This window comes from Eriocheir sinensis, chromosome 6 (assembly GCF_024679095.1).
Source record: "Eriocheir sinensis breed Jianghai 21 chromosome 6, ASM2467909v1, whole genome shotgun sequence".
NCBI lineage: Eukaryota > Metazoa > Arthropoda > Malacostraca > Decapoda > Varunidae > Eriocheir > Eriocheir sinensis.
In genome coordinates this window covers 21,264,127-21,285,561 of record NC_066514.1, presented here as the reverse complement: position 1 = coordinate 21,285,561, position 21,435 = coordinate 21,264,127, and the positions used below count along the sequence as shown (strand labels likewise).

The following is a 21,435-nucleotide window of genomic DNA, read 5'->3' as shown; positions in this document are numbered from 1 at the left end:
ATAATTTGAATTGTAATTGTAAACTGCATTATTGATTTTATTTATCCCCAGGCTCTGTTGTCTTCCCCGTGGATTTCTTTGAGCACTGCTCCATGATGAATGATATTGAATATGGAGGAAATGACCTATTGCAAGTATATAATGTGCAGCAGTTAAAGAACAGACTCAACAGCCAAGGTGGGTTTTTTTCTGATCCCAAATTTAGAGTGAAAAATCCCAAAGATTATTACATTGTTTTGACTGACCTTTTCATACAAAAGTAACGGACCTACAGGACATTCAGCATGTGTGGTGGTGGAAGAAGTGAAGTAACAGACTTTTAAGTGGTTTGGCCACATGGAGTGAATGGAGGAGAGTAAGATGACCAGGAGGGTGTATGTGAGTGAGATAGAGGGAGGGAATGTTAGAGGACGACCTCCAGTGAAATGGAGGGATAGGGTGCAAGAGTATGTAAGGGAGAGGGGGGAAAGATCTTTGAGAAACTTTGAGCAGGCAAGGAGGGAGTGTCTGGATAGAGAAAGTTGGAAACTCTTCTGCCGTGGCCATCCCCTGGTGGGAGCTCCTAGGAGCAGGCATCGATGAAATGATGATGATGATGGTGACCAACGGTGACTGAAATATGAGTCGTCCCATGTGAACATCATCTAATATCGATGGAGAGTGTTAGTTAACCGCCACAAAGTGAACCGTCCCCTTGGCACCCACACTGATTGGTGATGATGCCCTGACAAGCACTGAGCAGGCAAAAACTTTAGATATTTCATGTATAGATATTTCATCAGGCTGGCACACTGGAGCCGGAAAGATGTCATTATATGCCACTGAATTGAAGAAGTTTCCGTTATATTTGCTGTACTGAAAGATCTGTGATGACAAATTAATTTATAAGTACGTAAGTCCCTCCATATGCACATTTTTTTTCACAGTTCAACATGAAAAAAAGTTAAATATAAGACTCATAAGTCAAGAAGATATATACTGTATTTAGCATTATTTTTTATATTAAGCATATTAATCTTTTCCTCTTGTGATGATGACTTTCCTCATCATGAGCAAATAGCTTGATACATGTTGTAGCTTGTCTGTGTGGGGGATGAGTAAAGATGGCAAGCAGTTTGTTATGGGACAACAAAGAATTTAGTGTAGCATTAGTTTGTCAACACACAAAAATGCACAATTTCTAAGCTTGAAAATGACATCTAAATGACCTACCTATGATGAAAAGTAACTTTGCTATGAGCTTGGGTGCCATAGTAGAGGTCAAAATGCAGTGTACGTATTCCAGAGAAACATTCCACTCACAGTGCTGGCTAGCTTCAGACTGAGGCAGCATCTCCGCGCGGTGGCGTCATCGATGAAACTCGTGTTAAATTGAACATATATATATATATATATATATATATATATATATATATATATATATATATATAGAGAGAGATGCACTTGGTGAATAAAGATATCAAATGGTAATAAAAACTCAGATGCTCAGCTGGAGTTATGTATCCTGCCTCTTCATTTGTTTATTTTTTAGAGAGGGTATTTTGGCAAATTTTCTAGTGGAACATCTCTGTTATTTGGAGTACAGGGATAAACAAACATTTGGCAGCTCTCTTGGATTAGTCATGTATTGCTTTGGGGAGAGGGAGAGGCCAAATGAAATCTGAAAATTAAGTTATTATCAGAATACTTTTTTTTAATTTCCTTGTTACTGCTCTTCAGGGATGTATGTGGCCTCTACAAAGCCGGGAGGATTCCAGCTGGAGATAACAAACAATGACTCCACACTAGTCATCTGTGGCCTACGAGTGGCAGTGGGTGCAGTGGACACGCAGAAGGTGCCTGCATATCTAGAGGTAAGATATATGTTGTGATTGTATGGAATAGTTTTTGCATTGTTTTTCTCTTCATAATCTAATTTAAATACCTTCATATTTGTTATAGATCTTAACCCAGTAGCAGCGACAGACCAAATTTGTGGCTTTACCATGCTTTGATATATATTATGAAATGGCTTTACCATGTGTGATGGGTGAAATTTGTGGCTTTACCATGTAGCAGTGATATCTGATCACAAATGCTTTGAATTATGAAATGGTTTGTGTGAGGGGTTAATATGTAGCTTCTCAGTCTTACATATTCCACATTTTCAAACACATTCATCCACTTGTTAAGAAATATTATGTAATATATTTTATAGCTTGTAGTATTGCACCGAGTTTTGTGCTTAATTGGTACTGCTAAAAAGTACGAAACTTGAATCTCTTAGACAACTTTCATACCAGAGTGGCATGATAGTGTGTTAGGTTTTTCAGTCACTGCAGAGTGGCCCAAGACAACCCACATGCTGTCCTGAAGACCATCTACCAACCTTGGCTCTAGATTCTGTCTCTCTAAAAGAGTGAATAAAAAATGAACTCCAGGGGGCAGCATGAGCCAAGCAAGATGGCAGCGCTATAAATACCTGCCTGCATCATAACAGGCTGGGTTTGACCATCAGGCCCCACCCAGAAAACCTATCTGCGCTACAGATAGAGTGCCTGAGTGGATATCTCAGTGATATGGTTATTCTCTCTCTCTCTCTCTCTCTCTCTCCACTGAATGAAGTGAATATTTATTTTTCGATAGAAACCTACCTCTTGTTTAATTTATGTTGTTTATGATTTACGCGACCTCTTCAAGGACACAATACTCGCGTAAATCGAGAGTTACCTGTATAGTCTATGACCCTTGAGTAGGTGCTTCCTTTGCTATTGCATGTTGAGTGCTTGATTTATAAAGAAATAGATATTGTGCAGAAAGTGGGGGTTCAACTTATTGGGAAGAAAAGAAAAAGCTACTTTGAGGTCCATGGTTATAAATTTAAGAGACTAGAATCCCCATGGTAGGGACAGCTGATTCTCTGGTGTAAATGCCTTGATAGGAATTTTTTTACCAGCTGCTAAGAAGATGTGAACATTTAATGTACTTTATAATATGCCAACAGGTATTTGGACGAAACGTATCAATTACTGCCACTCGCAGCCGATGGTTTGATGTTCCCTTAACAAGAGAGGAGTCACTGCAGGCAGACAAACGCATAACTATTACATTTGGAACTTCAGCTGATCCATCAAATGTGACAATGGTTGATTTCGTTAAAATGTAAGTTATTTCTTTAATGAGTCCTGTAATGATGTTTGTAGGGAAGTTTGTCTCATTTTGTACATGTTAAGTTGTCTAAATAGTTTAAAAAAAGCAATAAGGTAAAATGTATCTTTCAAACATCATTCAGATATGGAAAAACCAAGGAGGACTTTGGTTGGCCTGAGGAACCAGAGGATTTCTCCGCTGCTGTAAGTGGAACAGCTGGCACTGGCTCATCAGGTAGTGGTGGGGAGTCATCTGCATTGGGTGGATCTTCTTCTGCTCCTCTGCCCCTTACTGCTGTGGATCGTCTTGTATCATCTGCTCTAGAGACACTTGATGGATGTTTTGTAGCCACACCAGCAGAGAAGATTGTAGCTCGAGCAGGAGCACTAGACTTAGCCACCAGACTGCTAAATCTGCCACTACCTCCAACAGTGCAGGTGAGCTTGTCATCATCATCATTGGGATCACTGTCATTGTTGCTATCGGCATTTTCATCTTCAGGGTAATAATCAGCATCTTAAAATATTATCCCCTTTACTCCGACTACGCCGACATCTGCGTCCGACGGCGTCACCGTATGGAAAGGGTTAGTCCTCTTCTAAATCTCTTAATCCTCTTCTAAATCTCTTAAGAGTAAATGGAAGAGGATTAAGAGGAATTTAGAGGAGGATTGAGAGGTTTAGATGAGGATTAATCCTCATCAATTTCCTCTTGACCCTTTCCATACTGTGACGGCGATGTCTGCGTCACGGATGGAAAGGGTTAACTCACTAGGTCGGCCTATTATATTCCCTATGTGACACTCTCCTAAGCAGGTCTGGGTGTGGGAGGGATTTTGGAGTCTTTGTGAACTTTGCTCTCTGTCCAAGGGCTCAATGCATCCTGGCTAAGAACTGTGCAAACAGGGTGCTGAAGTCATCCTCAAGTTGTATTTACCATTAGTCAGATGCATCATGATTATGTGGCTCATTTCTTGTCTCCACATTATAGAATCTGCATCAAGGTGTTAGAATCTGTGTAGAAGAGGATAACAAAAATGATTCACTGGTCAAGAAACTTGCCTTATGAGGATGGATTGAAACATTTAAATTACCAACTTCTAGAAGGGTAAAAAATGCAAGGAGACTTGATGGAAGCTTATGAATGGATGAAGAGCTTCCATAAGGGTTAGGTTAGTAAGGCTTTAGTGGTTAGAGAGTTGGTAGGACACATAGCAATGGGTATAAGTTGTAAAATTCATGTTCAGCAAAGACATTGGAAAGAATTGATTTACCTATAGAGTGGTGAGTGGAACAGGCTTGGTAGTCATGTTGTGAGTGGCAATACGATAGATACATTCAAGAAGAGTTCATAGATAGTGAGGGAAAGTGGAGTTAGGTTTAGTGGAGTTGCCTTGCATTGGCCCACTGGGTCGGCTCACAACCAAGAGAGCCCGGGTTCGATTCCCGGGCGGAGTGGAAAAACCTGGGTGGCTTTTCCGATGCCCTACGCCCTTGCCCACCCAGCAGTGAATGGGTACCAGGTATTAATCGGGGGTTGTGTCCCGTCTCTTGGGATCTGTTCCCTTCTATAATTCCTTTCCCTTCTGTGTCTCTCCGGCATATGACCACAGATGTTGCGCCAACTAAACCAAACTTTCCAACTTGGCCCACTGGGCTCTTGCAGACTCCTTATGTTCTTATATTCTTAGTGGGTTAGTGGTTAACAAAGCTAATGTTTCAGTTATCTGTTCCCACCACTAACTTTCCCAACCCTGGGGTCACGACCCAAAGTGGGGTTGCCAAGCGTTTTTCCTGGGGTCACCAAGACCTCAAAATATCAAACATGGTGTTATTATATTATAATAACACATATACAACTAAACTAGCGGGGTTGTGGTTATGTCTAGAGGTGCATGATTGGGAGCGCATGAAAAAAAAGGTTGGGAACCATGGTTCTTATGACTGTCAGGTCTATAGACTCAAGCACTTCACATAGTTGATAGTGAGCCTTTAGACACCAATGAGTGCAAGAAAAAATAACCATGAGTTTTAAAAAGATGCAAACTTCAAGAATATTTACTCTGTCTCAGCAGGAAACATAAAGCAATCAGGGGGAGTGCAGGGCAGATAGAAAACTTGTAACTTTTAACTTGTTTATTTTAGGGAATTTCCTTATAGAATAGCTATAAGACTACTGAAGAGTGGACAAACCAAGGGATTTTTTTCTGAATAAATTTTAATATATCAGATATAAAAAAAAAAAAAAGAAAGAAAAAAAACCCTAGATAGTCTTTTAACAGGGAACCAGATTTCAATTTCACTTCACAATGTCCTTTTGTCATTGAAGAGGTGTATTGAATTATTCATTTAATTATTTTATTGACTTAGCAAAAGTACATTAGTACACTACTTTTTTCCAGCATCACACCAGGACACTGCTTGCATCCCTACACCAAAGCAGAGTGGCTTATCACAACCACAAGGATGGAGCACAACTTAGCAGCGTGGTAGAAGCCCTCAGCAACCTTCGCCACGTAACTGATCCCCATCACTTGGACTGCGAGGCTTATCACCGGTTGGTGGTTGCTGCCAGGAACGTTGCCGTTGCCCGTCCCCACAACCTTGTCAAGTGAGGCTTATTTTCACAGTAATTTTTATTTTTAGGAATTAAGATGTGGGGAAAGATCTGCTGCATGATGATAAAGATGAGATTGAAAAGATAAGAGAAATGGCATTGTAGACATTATGCAGGCAGACAAATCTGAATATTTAAGTCACTTGGGCTCCCTGTCTTACTGAATGGCTGTGAGACATGGACACTGAATGGTGACTTGGAGAGGCGTGTACCTTTGCAGGATCATCGGGTATCCCTGGAATGACTTACTGCTGAGCCAACAACTATGCCGTGAAGCTGAATCGAGGTCTGTTGCCTACTTAGGGCCGCTTTCACAGTCACTTTGTTTGTTTTGATCGTTACCAATGGCGGCAATCGACGCTATAGTTTTCCACGTGAAACTAGCCTATGGGGTAGTGGCGGCTGCAGAGGATGCGAGAGGTGTTGAGTGTGTGTGCCAAGGTGCGGTGCTAGGCTAACCCTGCAGCTGCCACTACCCCATCGGCCAGTTTTATGTGGACATACTTTAGCTGCGATTGCCGCCATTGGTAACGATCAAAACAAACAAAATGACTGTGAAAGCGGCCCTTAATCCAGGAAGGCCAACTTCAGCTAAATGGGCACGTGGCAGGCTTCCCGGTCATGTGCAGCGGGGCCTTGGGAGGGGGGGAGGCATGCAGTTAGCAAGTTCAGAAGAGCAGTCAGCATGAAAATATCGATAGAAATAGAAAGAGAGGCAACATGGCGGCAAAATTTAAGAGGTAGAAGACTATCAGTAAGAGGATGAGAGCAGATGAGACAAAGAGTCTCAGACTCCACTGTCAAGAATAGCTGCGTGAGTGGAGCCCCCCCACACGTGAGATGCATACTCCATACGAGGGCGGACAAGGCCCCTGTATATGGAAAGAATCTGTGCATGGGAGAAAAACTGGCAGAGACAATACAGAAAGCCCAATCTCGAGGAAGCTGATTTAGTGAGAGGGGAGATGTGAAGTTTCCAGTTGAGATTTTGAGCTAAGGATAGACCGAGGATACAGTCGTCCCTCAAATAGTACGGTTTCCTATTTTACGGTTTCGGTTTTATACAGATTGTCGTAGAATTTTTTTTTATGATTTTTAAATTTCCTGCTCGTCTCACCAAGTAGCCATGGCGTGAGTGGCAACACTGTTCAACCAGACTGCCAGCCATGCACATCCCCTCAGTCCATGTGTGTGTGTGCACAACATCAGGAACACTGTTTTGCCAGATTGAAACCTATGTGCTTTCCCTCAGTCCATGTGTGTGTGTGTGTGTGCACACCCTCAGCTACACTTCTCCATTACCACCTAACATGAACATGGGACCCAAGAGACAAGCCAAAACACCTGTTGAATGCACCCCAAAGCGTTCATAAAGGTATTCACCTTGCAGAAGAATTCAGATTTAGAAGAAGTTACGTTTTGGTATGAGTTACGGTGCGGTAGGGAGAGCTTACCACGTGAACCCGGGTCACGCCTGGCTCAGCTTCTACTCGCCGGCCAAAGTTGCCAGTTATGCATTTTCTGCTGTTGTGTTACCACGCTGGGCAATGGAGCCATCGTGGCATTTCTCCCTGATTGTTTGATAGTTTATTGTTGCAGGGGTCAGCGAGCAAGCCTTGTCATACACTCACACTCTCTCTTATTCTCTACCACAGTTTCTGTTGCTCTCTAAATCATACTTGAAATAAGATACGAAACGGTAGCTGTGGAGATTGACTCCGCACTTCTGAAATACAACATTACGCCTCCATATTATATAGTTAGGGGCTGCATATTTGAATTACTCCTACCAAACTTTAAATAACCTGACCTCTAACGAGGCGGCTTCACCCCCCTTGACACCACTGTGACTGCAGCAGAAAATGCATAACTGGCAACTTGGGCCCGCGGGTAACAGCTGAACCAGGTGGGACCCGGATTCCGTAGGAGTGCCCAGGAGTGTTCCTAGGGGTGGCACTAATTTTATACGGAATTTTGAATAGTACGGGGGTCCTGAGTCCCTAACCCCCGTACTATTTGAGGGATGACTATATATAGTGTTGAAGAAGGTGACAGGTGAGTGTTGTTGAAGAATAGGGGATAGGTGTTTGGAAGATTGTGTCGAGTTGATAGGTCGAGAAATTGGGTTTTTGAGGCATGGAAGGACACAAGGCTCCTTTTACCCCAATCAGAAATGATAGCAAGGTCTGAGGTTAAGCGTTTTACAGCTTCCAGTCTAGAGTCTTGCAATTCTTGTTGAGAAGGTCTTCTGTTGAAAGAAGTTGAATAATGCAGAGTTGAGTTGTCAGCATATGAGTGGATAGGACAGTTTGTTATGGAAAGAAGATCATTGATGAATAACAGGAAGAAAGTGGGTGATAGGACAGAGCCCTGTGGAACACCACTGTTGATAGGTTTAGGGGAAGAACAGCTGTCTACCACAGCGGTGATAGAACGGCTGGGAAGGAAGCTGGAGATAAAGGAACAGAGAGAATGATGGAAACCTTAACCCCTTCACTACGGCCAGGCCAAAAACAGAGCCCCTCGCCGTATCCAGGATTGCTGTGTGCACCAAATTTCAAATGTTGCTATTGAATATAACAAGTTTTCAGCCATAAACTCAACATAATCATCATGTATTATATATGAAAACATGCAGAATTAAATGGCGCACATAAAGAAACATAAATTAATTGATAATTTTGAGATGTATGCATAAATATAAACATAAAATAACTCGTATATTGGCTAAAGCGAGCCAGGACGCAGTATGCGCATCCTCAGATATGGTACGGGGCACGCAAGGACGCAGTATACGCATCCTCGTGTTGAAGGAGTTAAATCGGATAATAAACATGCATTAATAAAAAAACACCTTTACGTGTTTCTTTGTGTAGTTTTAATAATTAACACAATTTCACACAAACACTAATTCCATTCAATTTGTCTTGCTGAAAACTTTCTATTGATGTATGATGATATTGCTGTGTGTGTTTTTCATTATGCTTTTGCTTTGCTTGACTTTGACTTTGAAGGCCTGTACGGTACCTCAAAACTAGGTAAGTGGCTTGTTCGCCTCTTGAGCACTAGGCTCCTTATTTCTCAACTAGTTGCTTCCTGTAAGAGTTATACAGGTTCTCAAATACCTAACTTAAAAATGACCATTTTGCAGATATACAGGGGCTTCGTAGTGCAGTGGTTAGCACACTCGGCTCACAACCGAGAGAGCCCGGGTTCGATTCCTGGGCGGAGTGGAAAAATTTGGGCGCCTTTTCCGATACCCTACACCCCTGTCCACCCAGCAGTGAATGGGTACCAGGTATTAACCCTTTCCTTGCGCCCAGTCTGGACGCGACTATCCCCTCAGGTGCAGTCGGGGAGCCCAATGGGGGGGGGGTTCTTGTAACCTCTGTAACTCAAAAACTATTCATCACAGCTAAAACCCAAAAACACCATTGGAAAGAGGGGGTCCAGATCTATTGGAGTCGGTTATGTCTGCCTCTCTTGCAAACGTACATGCTCGTTCAGGGAGTGTTGAATGTTAACACTTACGTCGGTGCGAGCGGGATGATCAGCCATATTGAGGTAATTGCGGACATCTCTTTTTCAGACTGGCAAGGTTGTATTGCCAACTGCAATATTTACAACTATTTGGTCAAAGAATCAGTCAGGTGATAGGTGAAGTTATGCAAAAATGCCGCTGTATTGGGCAAGAACATCCACCGGTTACTCGTCCGTAGATTTGCCGCGCTGGGCTGATACAATTTTCCACCAAATTTAGTGAAGAACCCACTCAATTGGCAATCCTGTGTTGTGAGAATTAGTGTTGGAACACTCTCATACGTGGGAGATTTGAGTGCGACTGGAACTCGCAGCGAGCGTTTAGCGCCACCAGCAAATACGCCCGCTGCAAGCAATGAAAGGGTTAATCGGGGGTTGTGTCCCGTCTCCTGGGGTCTGTTCCCTTCTCCTATAATTCCTTCCCCTTCTGTCTCTCTCCGGCATATAACCACAGATGTTGCGCCGACTAAACGAAACTTTCCAACTTTTGCAGATACACAGAAAAAGTTGCCACAGTAGACTTGTCAGCTGTCCATTCTGAGGAGGATGTAAGAAAGATGGAACATGCAGTATCTCCTTCTGGACCCAAAGGAGAGGGAGATGTATCCAGGAAGAGTGATGGAGACTCCACTCTTAGCAAGGCATCTGACACCACTTCTGATTCTGAAGCCACCCTTGAAGGGGGTGACAGCAATGGCAATGATGTGAACTGTGACGATAGCCACTTCCTGGCTCAGTTAATGTCAGTGTTCTGGGCCCTGCACCAAGCTAAGCCGACCAATTTATTCCTAACTCCAATGTGCCAACCAGGTAAGTCCATTGCATCAAGGTGTTCTAAATTTGAACTTTGTTGGAAGCTTAGGGCAGATCAAGGTTTTGTAGTTGAACTGTTGTCAGTCATATGATATATCAGCATAACTCTTTTTAGCCTCAAGCTTTAGCCCGGTAGCAGCAGGGATCATGTTTCTTAATGGTCCCTCCAAGCAAGAAAAATGATAAAAAATCACCCCTCACACAAACCATTTCATAATATATATCAACGCATTTTTATCATCTATTTTTGGGGATTTATATCATGGCACAAATTTGGCCCGTCACTGCTACATGGTGAAGCCACAAATTTGGCCCGTCAATGCTACATGGTGAAGCCACAAATTTGGCCCGTCAATGCTACATGGTGAAGCCACAAATTTGGCCCGTCGCTGCTACCGGGTTAAATTTTGCACTTCATATTGGTAGTGGATGGGACGTTTTCATTTTTTGCACCAAAAGGAAATTGTCGACTTGCGTTTAGATTTCATCACATACTTTTACTGTTTTTGATAGCTGTGAGGATGCCTTCCAAGTAAAAAGTGCACAGTGTTGACTTGGGTCTTAGATTTTGTAATGTAGTAATTTTGTTACAAAATTCTGAATACTGAACAATTATTGTGCAAACAAACTTAGCCAGGCACATCACTGGTGTTTGTCATGGTAAAATTAGGCTGTTATTCACAAGGGCATTTATTGTTTTATTTTCTATTAAAGACATGCTTCATACACAAAATTAGAATATATAAATTCATGGTTACGTAGATGATAAAAAATACATATGAAAACATTTATATTGCACTTTATCCTTGGATATTAGTGTATGCTAAAGTTCCAGTAATTTCATAATAATTTCAATTTTTCAGGGTTAACACATATTGAAGCCACAGTGCAGGCAGTGGTGGAAATAATTCATGCCTACACAGTCTGTTCCCTGTCTGCTGTGCCACTAGCTGTGCGGCTTTACACTGAACTGCTATTGTGCACCGACACAGCTGTCAGCTTTGGAGCAAAGCAAGCTCTGATTCGAGTGTTGAGACCTCGTCACAAGAGACGCAAAGTATTCATACCCAGTCCTCCTCGCTGCTCTACACCAGGTAAACTAAGCATACCTAATGTTATTTCTCTTATAATATTATTTTATGCAACCTCTTTTATACCCTTACACACAAGTCAACATCAGGGGAAGTAGAAAAAACGTTACATGTACCATATTTTGCGGCGAATAACATGCATTTTTTCACTAAAAAAAACGCCAAAAAGTTACCCCTGCACCGTATATGCTGAAGGTACAAATTTTGATAGACTAACCCTTAGTCCCTCCCTGTGACTGACAGCGGTTCGGCTAAACATCGACGGAGGTGGTCCGACGTAAGGCAGGACTAACTTACGATGAGACTATAGTCTGTTCACTTAAGCTAGATTCCTGACTCCTAGGCAGGTTGGTAAGCTTGCAGCTGATTGGCTGCTCTGCTCTCCCGCTAACACTCATGTCGAACCACATCTTGCATGCTCGAGTGAGACATGTTTCTTTATTATATGCCATAGCTCACCTCATGTACGAGCTAGCCAGTTTTAGTTGACACCATCAGACTCAGCAGTGACTGTAGAATCAAGATGTATTTTAAAAACTCTACAAAACAAATAAGAAAATGGTATTACGATGAGTTGAACCGTGAAGATGTTAAAAAAATGTTTATGTCTGCTTGTAGTGTGCGTTCTAAGCGTAGTCTTGACACTTCCACTAATGTACAGTCGCGCTGCGAAGTGTTGACACACTTTGCAATGACTTTCGTTCAAATAATACATAATATTATTCGAAGGGAAGGGATGTTTAGGAGTGATTTCATTATAGATACACAAAATATGATACTGAGAAAGGAAATAAATTCAATAGAGTGGAAGTTTTTACCTTATAACGATATATTAAGCAGCTCTGCCGAAACATTTTGATACAGTTTTCGTTCAAGACATTAAAAGAGTCAAATGAGTTGTATGTTTAGACTAATAATACATATAACTGCACAAATATATTGCTTTCTTTCAATGTAGTGATAAACCCTATATTAATGAATAATAGGAAAAAATAATTAGCTGCACTTCATTTGATAAAATGCGAAATAAATACTACATAATAAACTCACATTTGATGATGACGTCATCGGGAACGACATTCATGTATGACTATATAAATCTTGTGTGTGTCAAATCAGTGAGATTCTGAAGAAAAAAAAATCAAGTGTCTATATTTTTAATTAACGGTAAAATCCAAAGAGAAGTATCGACAAGTGGCCAGACATATAATTCAAAGTTGCACGAAACACACGACAGACGATGCGATAATAAAAATAATAGCCTATTGTCTGGGTAGAGACGATGCCTGGTCGGCGCTGCACTGCTAGCCTACCACTTTCTTCCATTCACCACTGTTGAGTCAATTATATACATCTGATCAAAATCTGCCTACGACTTGAACTTTTTCAAGAGGAGGGTATCAGGACACCTCTCCTCCGAAACCTGCTATCTTTTTTCCCTCTTTGGATTTTTTTTTTTTTTTAGTGAGTAGTTTTTTATTTTTTTTTGCTTTTTTTTTTTTTTTTGTGAACTTGCTGTGTAAAAAAAAAAATAATATTATTTATAACTTGTAGGTATAAATAGTGAAGTGACCTCTACTCCGCCCCGGCGATTCTGCAAATGAATGTGGCTACATAGCCTAGCATTCCAATACGTTTCTCTTCGCCACATTCACATAGAGTACACTGTTAATTTTCATTGCATTTAATGGAATCACTAATATTTATTAGGTGTGTGCAAAACTAGACTTTAAAATTAAGTAGTTTTATAAAAGTCGGTAGCGAATGTTTCCCCGAGGGTAGTTGCCAGATGTCGCCAGCCATGTCCGAAAGATTATGAAAATTGTGTCAACACTTCGTAGTGCAACTGCACATGATGTTCTAGATGAACCGATCTTGATCTTAATGTCACAGGTGGCTTACGATTGTATGACTAAGGAGCAGTACAAGCTACATAAAAAAATCATATTTGAAAAAAATGTCCATATGTTCATTATTAATTATTAATATTAGTGAGAATAATGGGGTAAATATGATATCAGAAACTGTACATCATGAGTCTTGTATGAGGAGTTATTTCACGCATCACCAGCCTGGTCGCCATTTGCATTGTTTACAAACCACACAAGCACACCCACACAACAAACAGCTGCATGCCGCGTGTCACCAGAACCGTGTTAATTGTGTCTTGCCTAGTTGTCTGTCATAACCTACGAGTGATGGTGAGAATAATATGCTAATTATGATCTCAGAAGCTGTGCATCATCAGTATGTTTACGGGGATGTATTTCTCACACCAGCCCGGCCGCCATTTTCATTGCTTTACTCAAGGACACTTGTCAATTCAAGCAGTAAAGATTACACCAAAAATATATAAATTTCAGGAAACTACATCATCAATGTTCTTTAACCGTACATATTTCTGAGCATTGTAAGAACTTTTATTTTTTCCAAAATTGTTGTCTTAAAGTTTGGGGTGCTTGTTATATGCTGGTGCGTGTTATACACTGCAAAATACAGTATTTAGAATAGGAAGAGGCCTCCTTGGGATATCTTGTGTGGACCCCCAGTGTCATTGGATGGGTGAGGTGATGTTGTTGGCGGTAGTGAGTGTTCTAAGCGCTAATTGGTTCCCGGATAGAGAAAGTCAATATCCGTCAAGGTTACTTTATTCACAAAATTTCGTACAGGTCATGGGCACAAACGAGACACATAGGAAACATGTTTGTGTGTATATGCATGGGTGTGAATGTTGTACTGTGTAGGTAGCATTTATGTGTTAGTGTGTGTGGTTAACAATATGTGGAAGGAATGTATAGTAGGACGAGAACAGACAGTAGAAGATAAACAAGTAACAAGAAGAGTTAACAATGAAGACGCAACACAACAGACAGGGAGATGAGGACATTAAAACACTAATGGCATAAACAGAGTCTGTGCTGTAGCGCCACATTTTATGAGGAGTCACCGGGTAAGAGAGCATGCGATTTGAGCGGTGACTGCTACAATGTAACCCCCCTTCATATGCCCCTCTCGATTGACTGATATTAGAATATAGAATAATTCAAAGTTCCAGTAGAAATAAGCTTCCTAATTGCAAATACATTACAGGTGTGGGAGTTGAGGAGGCAGATAAGTCAGCAGTGGCTCCACAAGAAGCAGCTGGAGCTGCCTTGGTTGAGCCTCCCTTTGAAGGAGCTGAAGCCCCCGATCCCATTGCTGATCCAGGTAATTTAAAGAATAGAAGTTTCACATGCCACTAAGTAGCAACCTTAGAGACTTGAAAAGGAATGCTTCCTCAATGGAATGTTGTACTAATATATTTCTTGATGTCTGTGCTAACAAGTCTTTTATATGTTTGGCATATATTTTTGGTTGTATTGTTGGCAAGTTTTATATTACATGACTTTTGAAGAAATATTTACTTCTGCAGGTGGTGCTGGTGAAAGCCTAGAGGCCCTTGGTATGCTTGGGGGCGGTGGTGGAGGAGGAGGTGGACTCTCTCTACGTGGAGCCCTTATGGGAGGCATGCTGGACCTACCAGCTGATGATGACGATGCCATGATGGAACTGGCTATTGCCCTTTCCCTCCATGAGGAACAAGGCCAAGCTCCAGCTGACCTTGGTAACCTTCACCCTGGACTGCAGGGGCTAGTTGGGGGTCTTCCAGGTCTACACCGTCTGCAGGGGCTAAGTGGACAGGTGCTGCATAGCCTCCAAGTGCTGGCTGCAGGAGGCATGCCAGGGAACAATGCTCAGGCCAATGCACAAGAGGTACAACAGGTCAGACTCCCTTGTTAGCTTGTTTTCTTCTTGGATTCAGCATGAAGTCTACTTATGTTGGAGCAATAACACATTTTTTTAGAAAAAAAAATGATATACATGACTCGGAAAACTACTACTCAGAAATCTGTGTCATGGTTAGAAAGGGAAGGTGAGGTTTAGAAGAGGAGAGATTGTCCTCCACAGAAAGAAAAATTTGAGTGAAGACTGCCAATGCTGGGGGTTCGTGGTGCAGTGGTTAGCACACTCGGCTTACAACCGAGAGAGCCCGGGTTCAATTCCCGGCGTGGAGTGGAAAAATTTGGGCGGCTTTTCCGATACCCTACGCCCCTGTCCACCCAGCAGTGAATGGGTACCAGGTATTAATCGGGGGTCGTGTCCCGTCTACTGGGATCTATTCCCTTCTATAATTCCTTCCCCTCCTGTCTCTCTCCAGCATATGACCACAGATGTTGCACCGAATAAACCAAACTTTCCAACTGCCAATACTAAAGAAGTCAACGAAGAAATGGGGTCCAGTTTTCGTACATTTCTTTTCCCCTTTCTAGATGGGGACTGAGGCAGGTCATAGAAAGCTTATGATGAATTTTGATAAATCTCAAGAAAATGGTGTGTCATGTGTGTTAGTACTATGGTGTAGAAAGCAAGAGAACTTGTCTTTAGAGAGCATGCTGAACTACTTTCTTGTGTTAATGGGACAATAGGGAAACAAAGTGAGGACACAAGATGGTCTTTGATAGGCTTTTAGCAACCCCTTGCCTCCAATAAATGCCTCATCAGGAGTGGCTTACACCTATTTTGGCAGATGTATCTTGCATTACACATCTCAATCCAGCGACGGGCCAAATTTGTGGCTTTACCGTGTAGCAGCGACGGGCCAAATTTGTGGCTTTACCGTGTAGCAGCGACGGGCCAAATTTGTGCCATGATATAAACCCCCCAAAATAGATGATACATAATCTGATCACAAATGCTTTGATATATATTATGAAATGGTTTGTGTTTGGGGTGATTTTTTCTCATTTTTCTCACTTGGAGGGACCATTAAGAAACACGATCCCCGCTGCTACCGGGTTAAGCATTCTCTTCAATACCAGTGTAAAGCCCTTTTTATTTCATTTAGATTGTTTGGCCTACTTAGTAATTGCTTCTTCATTTATTTTGTGATGAGGAATTGCATGACCCACAGTCTTGATGTAAAACTTGAGGTACGACATTTCCTTTTGTGCAGGATGGTGGAGAGGAGGCAGATGGTGTTGACGGTGAGGCTGGAGATGGCCAGGAAAACGGTCACTACTCTGATACTACAGCCTCTGCCAATGGTTCAGATGATGATGATGGGGATGGTTCAACTGCCGCCACGGACGGTTCTAATCTGCGGGCGTCACCAGCTGAACATGTGAGTATATACCAAATTTTTCAATGTTTAACTCTTTCCATCCGTGATGCAGACGTTGGCATCACACTATGGAAAGGGTCAAGAGGAAATGGAAAAGGATTAATCCTCTTCTAAACCTCTCAGTCCTCTAAATTCCTCTTCATCCTCTTCCATTTCCTCTTAAGAGGTTTAGAAGAGGATTAAGAGGAAATGGAAAAGGATTAAGAGGTTTAGAAGAGGATTAAGAGGAAATGGAAAAGGATTAAGAGGTTTAGAAGAGGACTAACCCTTTCCATCCTGTGATGCCGTCGCACGCCCATCGGACGCCGACGTCAGCGTCACCGGAGTGATGGGGTTCTGCATTCCTTTCATCCAGCCTCCCTCTTTAATTTGCCATAAACCCTGAAATGGTGTTTCCGTGGTGACAGGATGAAGTGTAGTAACTTTTGACTCACAACAGGCCTGTTGTTAGCCGCAACTTGCACCATGGCGTGTTATGCCACTGATAATAGTGATACAAATGCTAGAAAATAACTTTTGTATAGATTTTCTTGTATGTTTTTTTATATTAATACCTTAAGGATAATATTACTTGATTGATATTAACCCTTAGAGGCTGGGTGATTACATGTGTGTCACAAGGGCTATTGGCTCAAGGGCTGGCCAACGGACGTGGACATCATAAGAACTCTGCTCTGATTTGAAGCTCAACAGTATTTTCTATGTCGAGGTCTATAATGCAGTAAGTGTGCATACGTTCCACCACAGGTGCAGTGTCTATATGAAAATATATGCTTGACCTTGTCCTGATGTTTGCATGAGGGCATTAGCCTGGCCAACAAAATACGGGAGTGAGATGAAGCTGTTGAAAGTGACAATGAAAATAATGCTAATGCTAAATACAGTACCCTCCAGAGTTTCACGCTTGCTGTGTTCCGAAGGCATGGCGCTAAACTCGAGGATCGCGAAACTTGGAGTATCGAAAACACTGAAAAAGCACTTATTTGTTCTGGCCTGTGGAGAGGCTGACTTTTTTCCCCACTTTACTTCCTTGTTATGTCAAAATATGTACCTTGGAAAAAGGAAGAAAATGGGAAGAGAGAACGGGACGTTTTGAAGCCGCGGCTGAAGGCGGCTGCATTACGATTGGCTGACAGTTCTGAAAATGAGTGTGATTCGCTGTGAGTTTGATGACATCATCAACGGTGCTGACCGTCAGCGGCCTCGCTGCCTTGAGGTGGTGCCACACTGGGCATTTTTGGAGTTACAGCCAGCCGCAGTTACCTGTACACCCAACTGGGAGCGAGTTGTTGGTTGTTCATAAGCTGGTGTCACACTGGGCCTTCTTCCTCCAACTGCGTTGGTGGTAGAGGCAACCAGCAACTCCAAGTTTTCCGGGTGTGCGTCACACACAGCCAAGGTCGGTTGCCCATATCCACAACGTAAACAAAGCAGTCGCCCTGTATCAACATGGTATCATCAGCTAAAATAACGATGAAATGAAAGTTTTGTGAATCTGAAGTTAACATTGATAGGTAAATCTATATTTTGTAGTCCTCACTGGGGCCATTAGCACGCATCAGTGTGAATCCCGCCTCAGCACTTGTGAACACGATCACCCAACTGAGGGAGTCTAAAGCTGCTGGTGTCAAACTGGGCCCTTTTCTACCAACTGCGTTGGTGGTAGGGGCAACCGGCAACTCCAACTTTTCCATGTGTGCGTCACACACAGCCAAGGTCAGTTGCTCGCATCCATAACGTAAACAAAGCAGTCGCCCTGTATTGACATGGCATCATCTGCTAAAGTAGGGCCTATTGCGGCTTGTGCTGCCATTACCCAAGTTATGGAGCTGTTGCTGCAGTTAAATGGAAGGAAGAAATGGTTGTGGGCACAATCATGGTTTCAAAGATGGGAGGACAGGAGTGTTTACTCAAACCTCGTCAGAGAACTGTGCTGTGAAGACCGGGGGTCCTTCGACAATTTTCTTAGACTGAAGGAAAAAAAAAAGTTATTTTGAACTGTGATTCCACAGCACATGGTGTTTTCTGATGTCAATTAAACAGTAAACAAAGCAGCTCTGCCAGTCCACTTTGTGAGTCTCTTGGTGGGCCATCTTCCTCTGCTCTTCACTCCTCAGCCACTGCCATTGTCTGTTTGTTTATATACAGCCGCTTGGATGCTTGTACCCACAACTATTTTCCAACTGAATGGACTACTGACAATTCGCTCCTGATTGGGTGATGGTTGCCCGCAGCCCCAACGGTTGGAGGAAAACGGCTAGTGTGAGTGACGGCGACAGTAGGTAGACGCGACCTGTACATGTCAAAGCAGCATGAAACTCAGGGCGATAATGCGCAAAAGTCAGGATGGTAAGAATTTAGGACTAAGTGTGAAACTTGGAGGCACAAAACTCGGGAGGGTACTGTAATAATAATAATAATAATTGTAATGATAATTGAAACATAATAATAAGTACCAAAACAGCTATGTCTTGATAATCACTTTAGTATAGTGTATATGACTGATGCAAGGAGCCAAAGGTTTGACTGCATGCACACACTTAAACACATTTCGATAAATCAAGACAGCGACATAGTGGCAGCAACGGAGTGGTTTTGAGGGATGTTCTTCCTCCAGTCTCTCTACATGTTGCCCCACACTCCAGACCTCTTCTGCACATCCAGATGAAATGCCAGAATTTTTTCTTTTACTACGCTCCCACACGACCACAGCGTGTGACGAAACACACGAGAAAATCATCCAGACAAGGAAAGGTTTGCCGGCGCCGGGGATTGAACCCACGACCAGCGTAACGGGAGAGCCACTCCTTTACCAGTCGGCCAAAGAGGTACTCCACTGGCAGAGGGAGTTATGGGAGGATCACCCACCAGGCTAGTCGTGTCACTACACAGAGGTGTGCCTAACAACCTGAAAAAAAAGCTTGAGCATCCATGTCATCCCCCAAAAATAGTCCAAGTGGTGTAAAAGGGATGGTACAATACACAACATTGTAATCCTTGCCCAGGGAAGGATAAACCCTTTCATCCCTTCTGCTGAGGGATGACAGATGAATTTGTCCTTACAGTTCTTAAACACTCATCAATAGCTTCCTGACTGAGCCCATGGCACAAGATGATGCACTCCCATATCATGGTGGACACATTCGCTAACAGCCAACCAAGCCTACAAGCATGAGTGAGTCAGCCACTTAGGCACATGGCGAGGAAGGCCTATAGCGCCGTAGGCTCTCTTGAGGGGCCTGGATGATAGTCAGCCCCAGCCCGTCATGGCACAGGCAAGTGTTTATAGTGGCGCCATCTTCTCTTGGCTCATGCTGCCCCCCGGAACTCGTTCTTGATTCACTTGGACGGTTTCCTCTAGAGTCCGGGTTGATGGGTGGTCTTCAGGACAGCATGTGGGTAGTTTTAAGCCACTCGGCGGTGACTGAAAAATCCCAGGTGGTAGCGTGGGGATTCAAACCCGCGTCGAACATCACACGGTGAATGTGGGCCCAGCACGCTACCACTCAGCCACCGCCTACCCAGATTGCTACGATTATACGTAGTTTTAAGGATGAATGTTTCTTTTGCACATTAATGTATACAATGGTGCCACGGTCAGCATGTAAACTCTTGACCATATATATATGATGGTCGGCCAGCCCCGTTCTGGTGCAGGCCAGTGTTATAGTGGCATCCATCTTGCATTGGCTCTGCCCTCCTCCGGGAGCTCTCTAATCCTAGATAATCTCCCGGTTGTGTTGTTGGTCTCTGGGTAGTTGTGGGCTGGTTTAGTAGCCTTAAAGCACTCGGCAAAAAAAAGCCAATTTGGTGATTGAACTCGATGAACTCTGAACTCCTGAAGCCTCTGTGTTTCTCTGTCGTGCCTCCCACTGGGCATTGAGAGGTAAAAAAAGCAGGAAAGTTTGGTTTAGTCGGCGCAACATCTGTGGTCATATGCCGGAGAGAGACAGAAGGGGAAGGAATTATAGGAGAAGGGAACAGATCCCAGGAGACGGGACACAACCCCTGATTAATACCTGGTACCCATTCACTGCTGGGTGGACAGGGGCATAGGGTATCGGAAAACCCGCCCAAATTTTTCCACTCCGCCCGGGAATCGAACCCGGGCTCTCTCGGTTGTGAGCCGAGTGTGCTAACCACTGCACCACGAAGCCCCCATGCATTGAGAGGTTAAAATTCAAGTTTGTTATATGATGATTTTACTTTTCACTTTTCAAGAATGTAACCACATCATAATGCTGGGGATACTTGTATTTGTAAGTACATTTATATCACTAATATAATTGATTTATATTCTTTTATTTATTGTTGATTATAGAGATTATATTTTAACCCGGTAGCAGCGGGGATCATGTTTCTTAATGGTTCCTCCAAGCGAGAAAAATGAGAAAAAATCATCACTCACACAAACCATTTCATAATATATATCAAAGCACTTATGATCAGTTTATGTATCATTTATTTTTTGGGGTTTAAATTATGGCACAAATTTGGCCCGTCGCTGCTACACGGTTAATTAGGAAAGTTTATAGTCCTGTGTATTTATTTATTTATTTTTTTTTTTTTTAGCTCTGATTTTTGTTTTATTTACATTATTATGTGACTTGCTTCAGGCTGGAAGTGCTGGGAGTGAATCAGGAGGCTCCGTAGTAGAAAGTCTTGGTGGTGAGCACAATGTATCAGGCCGCAGCTCAGCCTATGGGGACACAGGCCATGAATCATCTTCAGCAACTCTGCGAGAAGGAGCAGCAGCCCTCCCCTCCACCATGCAGGTAACAGATTTAAGATTAATGTCTTCTGCACTGGGAATGGAATGTATAAATTATCAGAAGACATATTTCCACAGGCAAGCCACAAATCATGCTGGAATTTTATTCTCTGAAACATTCTAAAATACATTGAAACAAGAGACTAAAAATTAAACTAATTTTCAATTTGTAATGTTCTGAGCTTATGATACAAATTCAATTACATCCTCTTAGATCTTGCCTTCAAATATTAAGATTTCAGATATATGGAACTACAGTCATACCCCACTTTACGTCATTTCAACGTGTCATATTCAAATTAACGCCATTTTTC

At 42.6% G+C, this 21,435-nt stretch overlaps 1 protein-coding gene across 1 annotated transcript in view; it reads left to right on the top strand.

Moving 5' to 3' along the window:
- LOC126990040 (E3 ubiquitin-protein ligase UBR4-like) overlaps positions 1–21,435 on the top strand; it is a 120,442-nt gene that overhangs the window by 22,408 nt on the left and 76,599 nt on the right. The window contains exons 16-26 of the mRNA XM_050848608.1: positions 52–177; positions 1,720–1,853; positions 2,984–3,141; positions 3,272–3,566; positions 5,531–5,739; positions 9,779–10,095; positions 10,962–11,192; positions 14,280–14,396; positions 14,602–14,951; positions 16,183–16,350; positions 20,967–21,125. Of these exons, the coding sequence (XP_050704565.1) occupies positions 52–177; positions 1,720–1,853; positions 2,984–3,141; positions 3,272–3,566; positions 5,531–5,739; positions 9,779–10,095; positions 10,962–11,192; positions 14,280–14,396; positions 14,602–14,951; positions 16,183–16,350; positions 20,967–21,125 (2,264 nt within the window). The remainder of the gene's footprint in view (positions 1–51; positions 178–1,719; positions 1,854–2,983; positions 3,142–3,271; positions 3,567–5,530; positions 5,740–9,778; positions 10,096–10,961; positions 11,193–14,279; positions 14,397–14,601; positions 14,952–16,182; positions 16,351–20,966; positions 21,126–21,435) is intronic.